This window comes from Lissotriton vulgaris, chromosome 10, assembly GCF_964263255.1.
Source record: "Lissotriton vulgaris chromosome 10, aLisVul1.2, whole genome shotgun sequence".
NCBI lineage: Eukaryota > Metazoa > Chordata > Amphibia > Caudata > Salamandridae > Lissotriton > Lissotriton vulgaris.
Window position 1 is genome coordinate 925779431 of NC_141698.1, and position 13415 is coordinate 925792845.

A 13415-nucleotide genomic window follows, 5' to 3' on the forward strand; every position below is an offset into this window, starting at 1 on the left:
TTTTCAACACAAGTCGTTACGACTTGCGCTGGGGGGTGCTGGATAGTGAAGTTTAATTTACTATTCCAACTCCAGTTCCCGTGGATAGTAGGGAAGGTGTTGGATAGTAAATTAAACTATTACCTATCCTAGAGCGCCCCCAGCGCAATTCGTTGTAATGACTTGCGTTGAAAAACCTGCGTTGTAAAGGCACTGCGTGGTAAAAGTTGCGTTGTAAAGGATGTTTCCCCTAGGGGATACAATAGGCTTTGTGGGTCAAACCTATGCATGATGTGTCAATTCGAATGCTCTGCTATCAAGATTGTCCTTGCACTCACGGCCGGGTCCCCATCATCCTAAGGTGTCAAATAGTAATATAGAATGTCGTTTGCGCGAGGAGGCAACCATATGCAATGTGTGAAATAGCCAACCCTGGCATTCCTGGGCCTTTCAGGGTGCACGAACACCTTCATGCAACTTTTTCATGTTATGCAAAATTAACATAAGAAGCAAACAGAAACAAGAAATAGGTATGAAAAATGTCATTTATTTGAGTATTCATCAAGATTTATGCAATCCAGAAAACACAACTTTAGAGTCCCTAAGGAGAGACTGCAGATATGTCATGTGCTACACAGTACATGTGATGCGTGGTGTGAACACGCTATGTGCTTCCATTGTCTTTTCACACTGCGGCAAAGCTGTCAGTCCACAAGAATTGTCCCCATTGGTCTTCCGGACATTTAAAGTGTCTTTAGTGAAATGCAAGGTAAAAAACACCAATCTCGCAGCAGCTTTGACAAGCAAGGCTGTATGTACCCTTGCTTTTCCAAGACAGAAGAGTTGACGTTTACATATAAAAAAGACGTACAAAAATGTGTAGACATCAGTGCTCACTGAACAGTATACACTCTTCATTTTTCACGAGTGCCCAGACTTGTTTCCACGTTCCTCCGGATATACGATTTACACTAGCTGTGTAAATATGTACAAAAACAACCCTGTAACTTCTCCATACCATAGAAGAGTCAAGTCCCGCAACTGAGGGCTGCGTTTGGCAAGAACACAATCTCCAAGTTTCACGTTTGCCTTTTTTTACCCAAGTGCATTTATTGTTATCGGCTGCCAAGCTGTAGCATACCCGCAGCTAAGGTCGGGTGCTTCTTTGCAAGAAGGGCCAACTGTTGCCCGAGAGTCTTTTTTCTATGTCTATTTTCCATGCAGTCAGCAAACTACATTTCCCCGCTATTAGCAGCTGCCTTACAGGTCCTCATAAACTGAGTACTGCCAACATCAAGGCTTGCACCTTCTTTCCCTTTTCCACACCGTTGCACAATTTGAACTATCGCATTGATCCTTGTTTGTTTCCAGGGCGGTCCCGGCATTGTTGCAATGAGGGCCCAACCATCTGCAGGCCATTCTTTCCCATGCACCATTGGGAGGGCCGCCATCTTAAGTCGCCTCACCCTCCACCTGCAGACCATTTTATCCCATGCACCTTTGGGAGGGCTGCCATCTTAAGTCGCCGCCCCTGCACCTGCAGACCATTCCTTCCCATGCACCGCCGGGAGGGCCGCCATCTTAAGTCGCCGACAGACCCGTCCGCCAGAGCGCTTTCTCTGCAGCAACCCAATGCAGCTGTTCTGGAAGAATCGCCTCCCCGAGGAGGCCTTCCATGGCACAGCTAGTCGCGCAAGGCCGGCATCCTGTAGTGCCAGCAGTCGCTGGTTGGCAGTCCTCCAAGCTAAGATGACGCTAATGGGGAAAAATATATTTCTTTCTTGATAATGGAGGAATGTAGAAAAAGTTCAGTGGCTCTGCCCACCCCAAGGACAGAGCCACTTACACCGCAGAGCCAAAGGTGTCTTGGCGGGAAGCTTGCGCCGCTGTGGGGCTGGGCGCCTGTGGGGACAGGTCGTCCTCGGATGGGAGCCTGGACTGGAACTTCTGCATCTGCTCGGGGCTGGCCAGGTTCTTCAGCAGGCAGTTCTCCCGCTCCAGCTGGGAGTTCTTCTCCACCAGCTCCTTGATCTGCTCCTTCAAGGTCTCCACCTCCTCGCGGACGGCGTACATCAGGTGGTTTTTCACCAGATCCTGCGCAACGAGAAAAAGAAAGAAGACATTAACATGGGAAGGAATGCAGGTTTCAATGAACATCCTACTGCATTGACATTGGGCTAAGGAGTCATTTATTGGGCTTTTTTCCCCCGCTGGGGAAATTACAGTTCACCAATTGGGAATGGTCTCTACTGCATCTAGTGATAACATTGAGAAGTCTATGGAAATTGTGCTGGTAAAATAAAAATGGCCACCAGAATCATGCAGAACTAGGTTGAAGACAAAACTGGAATGAGGATATCAGATATATTTATATTTTGTTTATTCTGCAGCGCCAAGGGGCTCCATTTTGATGATTTTAACATAGACCTGGGTCCGGTTGTAATAAAGAGCTGCAAGGTCAGCGATTTGTTTGTGGTTCTGTTCTTTGCTGTGGGACCTGTGTTTTGTTTGGGTTTATGGACTGTAAGTACAGCGGTGTGTTTGTGGTTCTGTTGTTCTTTGCTGTGGAGCCTATGTTTGGTTGGGTTTATGGGCTGTAAGTACAGTGGTGTGTTTGTGGTTCTGTTGTTCTTTGCTGTAGGGCCTGTGTTTTGTTTGGGTTTACGGACTGCAAGTACAGCGGTGTGTATGTGCTTCTGTTGTTCTTTGCTGTAGGAATGTCTCATTAATAGACAGAGTGTGGAATTGAATGGGTGTGGCTGGCGGTCTTACTAGGGCCTATTAGCTAGTGTCTGTTGCTCTTCTTTTCGATAAGCAGAACCAGTTTAAGGTTAATTAAACACTGGGATAACTGGTTTGTGCAGTGCCTGGCATGTTGTTATTGGAGGGCGTTGATGGGAGGAAGGAGTCGCACCTGCAGCAGGGCAGAAGCATGCAGCTGGATCCAGACGAAACCACTTGTAAGTGGACAAATGCTGCTTCTACCAGGGACAATGAACTTGTGCTGGCAGGACACACACAGAATGTTGAAACAGCCTGTGACTTCTGCCACCAAGATGACATTGTGATAATATGCCCACAATAATGATTCATATACATATGTGGTTAGGTGGCATCCATCTTAGACAGGTAGCCATGTCCTAGGGAATACTTAACAATGTTACACTCGCACCATAGAATTATTTTCCTGCATGGAGAACAGGAATTGCATTTGAATGCTACCATGACAGCCAGTTCAGAGGTGCATCTAAGGGACGTGACCTCAGAGTTGTTTTTAGAGTTAGAACTAACAGAAAATACAAACAATAGCTTGGGGAGGTGAGTCAGGGACTGGCATGCCAATGGCTATTGGCTGCTGCACTCAAAAGGGCAAAGTTGCAGGCTAAAAACACATACACGCTCTGGGGGTAACAGACAGTGTCATAGTGACGGAGGCAGAAACATATTCCGCTGAATTGCTAACACATAGGCAGCGCAATCCCAAATAAGCATACAAAATAAAACAGTATTCTTGTTTGTATAAACAGACCACGCCCACATCTGAGCTCTCCTGAAACTGCTCACGGTTTACGTGAACTCTCGAATGAAACTGCTGGATTGCGCAAACCTGTTTGAGGCGCTTTGATTGAGCTGTGACGTTTTTGGCGCAACGCTCTAACGGTGATAGTTAACACCGACAGATGTTCTTACACAAGCACTTTGGTGTACTCGCACATCCCATGTTACAAAGTTCTGTTCGGGCACCTTATATGTAAGTAGGGTTCAACATTTGCTGATACCCTTGGCACAAATACAAGCCGAGGAACCCTGCATGGATTAGTTTAGGGACAAATTGGAAACTTAACCTTGAACCCCCTGCTCTAATCGAAGCTCCCTCATTCGACTGAAACTGTCTGATCCTGGGAAAACACGTGCAATCCATACTTGCATCGTGCGAGAGTGTGTGCCTGAAAGGTCTTCTAGGAAAGAACACAATGTCCCTGACTAGGCACACACCTGTGCACACAAGGGTCTGGCCGATGAACCAGAAAAACACGAGCGAAATGTAAACAAATGTGCAGCCAAAGTACAGGGCTCTCTCGGAGCACAAGTTGTTTTTGATAAGACATTTGCTGGCACTTTCCGTGCAGTATTGCATGTATTTGTTTCAGAGTTTTATTTAGCGTGAACATGACCCAAAAGGAGCTTTACCTATATCCAGGTGAGCGGGACGGTAAGAATCGGGGCTTCTGAACTATGCCCATCCCCCGTATCCAGGTACATTCTTCTAGCAAGCCAGAATATAAACACACCACGGTCTTTTATCCTAGGCAATCCTGAGTGGGAGACTGCATTTTTTCCCACACCAATCGGGGCCTAACACAGCTAGGTGTTTTATTTTCTTAATTAATGAATGACGTGGTTATTCTAAACGTATGCGTGCATAGATTGCATTCCTTCCTCGCTATAATTCCGACGAAGCCACACCAAGGTATGCCACGCACGTTATTGATGCATATAAGGCAGTGTTTGTTGTTGGAGACCTGTGAGACTGCATTCTTTTCGCACACCACGCCAACCCCAACCACACCCAGGAGCCTCGTCCCCGAGGACTCCCTGAACTGGCTGCCCTTGACTATCTGCAGACTGCAGGCGGCCTTCGGCTAGGCTCCCAAGGGGGGGCGGGTGAGGGCCCCGTGCAAGCGCCACGCTCTGCGACGAGCCTGGCTCCTAATATGGTAAGGGGGGACCGAGGCGGTGACGTCATAGCGCTATGCACTATGCGTCCCATTGATAGGAGAGCTGTTTTCCCTCAGTCTCCTTCACTTTTGTAAGCTTTTAATCATAATGAGCCCCGTTCACCCCAGGCCGCCATGAAGTATAAATATATGTAAGCACTTGCCAATATTGAATGCCAACGCGAAGGTGACGTACACCTCAAAGCTATGTCTGGAGTACAGCACCATGTAGCAGCGCTGCTGTATATTTCCACGAGTTGCATGGTGCATATTACTAAACTAGTTGCCTACACTCACGTAAGTTGTCCTATTTGGTGCCAATGCGCTTCGAAGCTGTAAAGTAGCGCTACACGCACTCCCGCACCGAATCCTTTCCAGTCGAAAGCAATTCAATTATAAGTATGAACATTTTTATTTGGTCAGCAGGCAGACAACCGGCAGGTGGGAGCCACCACAGACGGGCAAATGTGAGGTGCAACTGCCAGGAAGCCCTGCTCGCCCATTGGACCGCCGGGGCGAGCGGCACGTTACCATGGACAGCTATTGGGTACCTGGGAACTGCCCTTGATGTCGTTTCCTACACCACAATAAATGCTGTGGGCTTCCTTTGCACACTGCTAATGGTGCTTTTGGACTTTCTCACACGGGTCTGCTTTCGACACCAATGGATTACAAATATCATATAAACAATGATCTAATAATATGCATGGATGGCGCAGCAAGTTAAAATGTGGCATTCTGTGATCTGCAAATCAGACATGGGGAGCCTTTCATCCTTCCGAGGTTGGTACATTAAATGTGAGTGGGGCATTGTTATTCATAGTGCCTCGACCAGTACTATATAAAAATCGCTGTTTTTTATTCCCAAGATTTCTGCAGTTAACCTATAGAGAGAGGTAAGTCTGCACCGTTTGTTCAGGAGGCCCCGGGGGCTGCCTTGAACACATTTACATTTACATTTGAACCCTTCGAGTCGCGAGGCGAAACCCTGCAAGAGACAGGGTGAACCTCACCGAGTCCAGTGTTTGTGTCGAGGGAGAGCCCCTCGGATCCCACCCCTCCCCCTTCCTTGGCTCTCGCAGCTCCACTGCAGAGCCGCCCCGTCCAATGAGCGGAGCCGGCCGCGGGGCAAACAAAGGGACCCGACTGCCAAGGAGTCTGCCCAGCAACAGCCAGCACGGAGGGGCAGCCTCCCCTCCAGCTCGTGTTTAGGAATGCCTGCTCTGACAACCCCAGGCCGGGCTCGGGAGACGCGTACTCTGCAGAATGTATTTACATTACAGCCCCGGCACACACTGCTGTTAACAGAGCCCGGATGTAAATAACTGTTGCATACTGTCTGTCCGTAGCACCAGCATGCCACTCAGTCACTAATTTCAACTACATTTCTGACAAGCGGTGTTATTTCCCAAGGATCACAGTCTTCAAATGTTTTTGCACAAATGTCCTTAATTCTATATGGTTCCCATACCTTAAACTCCCTCACATACGTTACATACTTATTCCCTTGCATTTTGACAAAGATACGTTCTTTCTTTAAGCTTTCAAGCCCATAAAGTACTGTACATTTCAGTCCTAAAGTAACCATATTACAAAGTGTCATTATTAACAGTGCAGTAATTAAACGAAAATATATGCTACACCAATATTTCCGAACCCCGCCAGATTTTAGTTGAATTTTTATTGGAATATCAATGGCTGAAATATTAAATCTGGCGGTGATCTGTGCAAGTACATCTTATAATATGTAAATAAAAAACAAGCTTACCATGGCCTGTTCGATCTTGTTGTCAATTGCCACAACACTGGCCCCAGACGCGCTGCAAAACACAAGAGAGGAGAGCGGGTGGTTAGACAGAGGTCTCTCATACATCTCGACAAACACAGCGCATACAGCAGACACAGCGGCGATGCGCGTACCTCGAGCACACTCCGATCTCCTGCGCTTATCCGTGCAACTAAAGGGTCTTCGAGGAGCTGCGTCTTAACAACAAGGCCACAACAAAGGCAGCCGGTGCGCGCCGCGCCGAGGGGACGGGCGAGTGATGGCGCGACGCTGCCTGCACCGCCCAGACTGCACGCCAGGGCTGCTTCCCTGACAACAAGAAACCGAAAGAGCAGGAAGGGTGGGGGAGGGAGGGCGGGGGAATCCCGCACGACTGGTCCATTCCAGTCCAAACCAGGAAAAGCCTGCTCAGACCGACTGTCTCGCAGACACAGGGCTTGAGGGAGAAAAAAACACGCACCCGACACCGCAGGGAGTTGTACAGGTGGCACAAAGCGAATAAAAAAAATACACTCAACTCGAGTCCCTCTTGCGCTGTGCCCTGGACGATGAGCGTAAACAGGCGTCGCCGTGCAAGGCTGCCGACAGAGAACCTGCTGCTCTCTACACGCCGCAGACTCTAAGAATCTGTGCACCACAAGCTTCTCTGCAGATTACACTACTCGATACACTACACCCCACATACGAAGCTCCCTGCTCTACGCGCCTCAACTGCACGCATTTGTAGCTGGGATCAATTGTTTTGCAGCAGGGACACAGCAAACATAAGATTCTGTACATATGCATTGGGCCATCCGAGTCCCTATTACCACCCAGATAGTGCGGAGAACAGGGGACAGGACCACGTATCCCATATATGAAAGTGCAGACATTATTAAAGTGCACACATTGTTTCTACACACAGCAACAAATAGTTAAACTACACATTTACTGCCTCTCTCCCAAGATGACACTGTGCCTTGAGAATAGAAAACCGTCTGCAAGTTTCATGGTCATTTTGCTTGGTGCAACTTGCATACTTGTGCACCACACATGATACTGTGTCAAATAACCCCCTGGTGAGACGCATTTTAAGGGCTATTCCCAACTTCATGCCCCTGCTGTGTGCACTTCCGGCCGCCCATAAGCAAGTCATTGTGCTTGCATAACTCGGACACCGTGATTACCAGTGCAGTATCCCTCATATGCTACCCTTCCTGGCCCCCTCCCCCACTGCCGGTGTCCTCGGCACGGCGCCGTGCTGGCTCTGCAGCAGAGCTGCGGATGATGCAATGCGGCCCCCCGGTTTTTTTTAATGCCACTGAATCTGCCCGAACATTGTAATGTTAAGGTAGGTGTTTACAAAGCATTTACAGATCTGCACGACGATGATATTCATGACCCAGAGCCCTGATGTTTTACCCTCACGAATGCATACGAGATCGCCGGTCCTTGTCCCCCTGATGGCCGATTATGCACACACAAATCCGCGCATACACAACCTGGAGCACATTCCCCGTATCTGTCGTTAATTACCTGTTGTCCAGTTTCACCGACACCACGTCTCCTCCCAGCAAAGAGGAGAAAAAGGAGATGGAAAAGTTGTGCATCTGGTACACTGCCACCTCCATGGGAGATTTGTACAATTCGGTACTCATTTTTGCAAGAATAATGTCGGTTTTGTGGGCTGCCTCCGCCGCGAAGCTTGTCTTCGAGGTGCACAAGGGTGCCTGCCTCCGCTGGTGTCGACCAAGCTTATGTTTTTGGCAGGCCGGAAGGCTGGGTGAGATGTGCAGGGATTCTGCTCTGTCGTGAACAAGAGCACACAAGGCTCTGCGGCAGTGGATTTGACAATTCACACTAACACGGTAGCTGCGACCAATTCCAGCGCACCCCAGGTTCTGAAAGCTATTTCGGCGCCCGGCACGCTTTTATAGGAGGCTCCGGCTGTCGTCACATGGTGTCAGATCCCTGTATGCAAATGAGCACGCGCGGCCCGCGGACTCGCCGACCCCTCCCTGAACCTCGGCAGGAACAGTAAACACCACAGGACTTTCTTCTGCCAGCCTTGCTGCTCTTATCTCAGCGCGCCCAGCCTGCAGACAAACACCCCACTCCGAACACTATGTTTCCGACGGAGGCTGCAAGAATCCTGCAGACTTGGGCAATATTGTTAGCCCGGACTGTTTGAATTGTGCCCTGGTCGTGGTGTACCCGCGTGCACGGCTGTTTCACGCGCACACTTGCATTATGTAAATGAGCCTTGGAATCTGCACCGTGAAAAACAATGCAATAATAGCTGCGAATCCCACACCAGCCGCTAGTGGAATGTTACCGAGAACATATTGTCCCACAGCGAGTCCAAAAGTCCTGTTGAAAGCAACTAGGCACGTCTCTGGTCTGTGGGAGACTTTGTTTTGGCTGCAGAAAAACTTTTAAAAATGTGCTCTTCTTAGCATTTGAAACAAGTGAGTTATTTTGCAATTTGTAATGTGAGCACAGACGTATTGCCGCATATGCAATGCTATTGTTTTAAGAAGTTCATTAGTAAGTAATTGACAGCACTATTACAAAAAAAATCGACATCAGAAGTACGGAAGGCTGAGTCTTCCCTGCTGCTGTGCATTTAAACTTTTGCTGCAAAGATCACACTAGCGTTCAGCCACATGTAATTATTTATGCGCCTACCCTCTGTGGTATCTTACCGGTTGCTTTATGGCCTTCGGTGCCCCTTGGAACACGTGCACCGAGCTGTCTAGCTCACAAAAGTGGTTTGTTGCAAAAAAGTGCAAAACAGGAGGCTCTTCGAGGCCCCTGAGATGCAGCTGCTGGGATGTGCCCGCCTCGTCTGCTGCTAATGATACATAACAAAGCACTTATTTAAGCCGCTTCTAGGCTCTGGGACCCTCTTCTCTGCGATGGCACTTGAGGGCACCAATGCATCTCCTCATGGACACAGAATGGGGCAAAACCAGGGGCAATGGAATTATGCAACAGGGGAGGACCAAATTATGCCACAGGATTGACTAAATTATACGGCAAGAAAAGACAATTTATGCAGAGGAAGGCAAAATTATGCCACAGGGTTGACTCAATTATGTGGCAAGATAAGGCATTTTGTGGTTGTATTGCTCATTATTTGACTTTTTTACTCATTTTAACACTGTCTAGGCTAGGGAAAGGTTTTACCTCAGTGGTACCAGTTTGACAACAATAAGGAAGGGAAAGGTGACCGTCAACCTTTATCAATGAATGGACTTCCATTGTGCTGCAGCAGGTCGTCGTTTTTAGTAACTTTTTATTGTTAGAGCTAGAAACTAATTTCTTGATTAAACTCTGCATATTAATGCAGCAGGTGATGGATTATATGGCAAATGCAACACATCCGTAATTATGCGGAAAACGTCAGGGTCACTGAATCACACTATTCCTGTGGTAATATTTAAACCCATCTGTACATCAGGTTCCAAGTGTGGCGATTCAAGAACGAAAGGTTGATTCCTTTGCGCTTGGTTGCATTGGAGGAGCAGGGGCGACCTTAGGCATGTGCAAGCTGTGCACCTGCACGGGGCCACCAAATCCCAGGGGCCACCACGCCAATATATATCCTTAATATAATAATCCTCTGAGGATGGATACATATTTGCGTGGCGGCCCCTGGCAGGGATTTGGCGGCCTCCGGCTCTGTTCCACTTCCAAACACCCTGACCACCCCTCTTCACTGACCGCCGCTCTCTGCCCCACCCGGAAACCCTCTTCCGGGGCCCCCTACCTACGCTCCCTGCCCAGGGCCACCATGAGCCTAGAGCCGCCCCTGGGAGGAGAAGGTTTATGGTGGATTTTTTTTGGTAAATAATTCCATTACAGAATTCTGTGAGCCCTACATTACCCATTAAGGAATACTAGGGCAAATAAATCAGCGGAAAATTGAGCACTTAACAAAAATTACGATATTCGGATAGTCCAGGAAAGGGGTGGGATGTCTAGGAGAGAGAAAGACGGGCGGGAGGAGGGGTGTGTGCGCGTCCGCAACTCATACAACTGCCCCGGTATTAGTGAAGTTTGAGTTAAATATAGCGCCAAGTTGTTTCATTAATATGAAAGCTCGCAGTTTTGCCCTTTTACTACTGTTGATATATAAATACAGACAAAATGAATCCGTGGTAAGGTTAGTATGTAGTTTTCTCTTAGAAAATAGAGGTTATATTTCTTATTGGCATTGGACTCTGCCGCCCTGCTGTCAGTCTTGGCCAGTCCGATTGTGTACTGATTGCTCACCGTTACCTAGCTGTCACCCTGTGGCTTCCAACACGGAAGCAAGCGAGCCGAGCCCGAGCCGGACTGGCCTGTAGGGCAGTGGGACAAGGGCGGGCCTGAAAGGCCTATTGTTTTGGCTGTTTGTCGGTCTGTTTTGTTATTGTTGATTTCTCTGATATTACACAGACGTTGCCTATGGCAAGCACAAATGCGTATTGTCTCCAAAAACTTGCCGCGTGTTCTCTCTGCATGTTCAGTAATCCTGATATGCAATCTTGGACCACTGATTTAGTTACCTATCAGCTATGTGATATATTTTGTTGTCTGGGGGGTGGTGGGGGGGGGGGGGGGGGGGAGAGGTCAATATGGGTGCTTTTTTGATGGCCCAGATCTATTTTCTACCCCAGTCCGACTCTGCAAGCAAGGGACATAAGGGTGGAAAAGAGCAGGAAGCGGAAACAGCAACATCATTTCGGTATGGGAATAATAATAAAAAATAACACTGAAAGTCCGAAAGTATGTCAGTCATTAAATGCAACAAATGAGCGGCAATCAGTCAAACGCTGCCGGTAATGCACTAAGCTTATGCAATGTTTTTTTTTTTTTTTTTTTTGCAGACAGCAGAACTGTCATTTTGTTGGGAACTCGGCAGGGTCCCTTCCGAGACGATCCATCAGCTGAGTGAGGCACAACAGACGGCCCAAAAACATGTTTTGACTGCTGAAGTTCGCAGCAGAACTAAGTTCCTTAGCCCTTAAAGGAGTGCTGTGCTGCCACCTGCCGGGCATTGTGAGCAGGCTCCTTGGCACAGAAAGAATTGCGTGAGAACGACTTGTTTTCTGAGGGTGATGCAACCTAGCCGTTGTTTACACCACAGTGCATCCGTGAAGGACACGGGACCTTCGCGAGCAGAAGAAAAGCAGCGCAAATACCGCTTTTTGGAGTTCAATTATTACTAATCGTTAGAAATTTTCTCCCATAAAAGTGGCAAACTTAATTATTTGTGTCCAAATAGTTACAACTCATGTACACGCATTAATCTTATTAGATCTTATTCTTAACAGCTGCCGAAGTGCATTAAAATAAAATTGGGAACTGTGGTCCCGAGTGCAATGTGGTGGTGCCAGTAAGCGTGGGCGTGGCTACAAATTAACAAAATATTCTAGACTATTGTGTTGGCCTGTCATCAGGTAACTGCATGTAAAATGAAAAAGATAGGCAGGTCAAACGAATCAGTGGAAATGCGCTATTTTATGAAACCTCTATTGGTTAATGCAATGACTGCAGGGGAGGGGTTTGCGTATTTAGCCAGAGGGCTACAGAATTGAATATTGGTTGGTGCAGTGGGAAATAGTCACTTGTGTATATTTAGTGCTACGAGCTTCCAACTTTTGACAGAACCAGTGTGAATAGGTATTTGTTTAAACTTGCTTTACACACAGTACAAAAATAAGATAGGCCGCCACAAAATGCACAAAACAATTCAGTTTTAAGAAAAAAAAGCACTTTCAATTTATAGATTTAAGTAATACACAGACTGTACCTAACGCAAACACTTTTTATATTTTATAACTGTTTGTAAAAACACACACTCCACAGCTCAGCTACTAACTCCCTTACAAGGCTTCTAGTTCAAAATATTTTTATTGAAAATACATTTTACATATACAAAAAAACAAACAGTTGTTTTACTTTGGGCTGCTCTTGCAATGTGTATGATACAGGCTTCCAATTAGCCTTTACATTTGAAGATTAACCAAATGTACACATTTACATTTCTTGCAGCCAGCAGGTAGCAGGCACCCTGGCGAGGAAGCTTGTGTCTTGTTTAGCTGTCTGCCCCCTCTCTGCATCACGGCACAGGAGATTCCCTCCCTTCCACTTCAGCTGAGGTATCTTGACTGCCAGAATTACCTGTCCCAGGACAGCTGTCTTTTAACAAAAGTAGGGGGACTATTTTTGTGAAATAAAAAATGGATGGGCAGATCATGCCCCACAGATCCCACCCCCTTCGACCTCTGGATCTTAGCATTAATACTGTCTAGGTTAAAGTTTTACCTCATGAGTAAAAGTTTAAAATCTGAGTACAATAATCAATAACAGAGGTGATCTGTTAAACATTGCACGAGTCTGCCAATGCAGGGCACCACATCTGGCACGGTCTTTTACTAATGTTCCGTTTGAGTTAGAAACAACATTTTTTGTTGTTGAAATCTACAAATTATGCTGCTTATGGTGGATTATGTGGCAAGGGCTGTAAATGTATAATTATGTGGAAAAGGTTGGGACTGCAGAATCAGATAAATCCAGTGCCCCAGCACCAGGCGCATGGTGGCTGGGAGTTTAGGGGACATCACTAGGCGATGAGATAGTCTTCCTAATCATAGCTATAATCCACATTTGTAAAGCGCACAATCACCCATAAGGGTCTCTAGGCGCTGGGGGCCGTCGGCAAGATTAAGCAAGCTATTGCCCAGAGTCACATGGTGCTGGGCTAATCTGCCACCGGTGCCGGGGATCCAACCGTGATCCCCAGATTCGGGAGTCAGTCGCCCTAGCTGCGGCGAGCTACAGGAACATCATGCCTGTGAGAACTGGTGAGCACATGCACGGGAAATAACCCCAACAAGGGGGGTGGGGGGCTACAAATAGCACCAGCAGGCAAAACATGCCTGTTGCAACAAGAGTTCCTCTTT

General features: G+C 47.4%; 1 protein-coding gene and 1 long non-coding RNA gene across 2 annotated transcripts; one reads left to right on the forward strand and one right to left on the reverse strand.

The window, feature by feature from the left end:
• Positions 1 to 506: 506 nt before the first annotated feature.
• TSC22D3 (TSC22 domain family member 3) lies at positions 507 to 8365 on the reverse strand. Its single transcript, XM_086941904.1, has 3 exons — positions 7999 to 8365; positions 6466 to 6517; positions 507 to 2073 (listed from the first exon to the last, which is right to left on the reverse strand). Exons 1-3 carry the CDS (start codon positions 8118 to 8120, stop codon positions 1822 to 1824), a joined length of 426 nt encoding a protein of 141 aa, XP_086798030.1. The 5' UTR covers positions 8121 to 8365; the 3' UTR covers positions 507 to 1821.
• A 227-nt stretch (positions 8366 to 8592) lies between these two features.
• On the forward strand, positions 8593 to 11832 carry LOC147689022 (uncharacterized). The gene is made up of 2 exons (XR_015300716.1): positions 8593 to 8930; positions 11337 to 11832. It is a non-coding gene; the product is annotated as an uncharacterized LOC147689022 (long non-coding RNA).
• The last annotated feature ends 1583 nt before the right edge of the window (positions 11833 to 13415 follow it).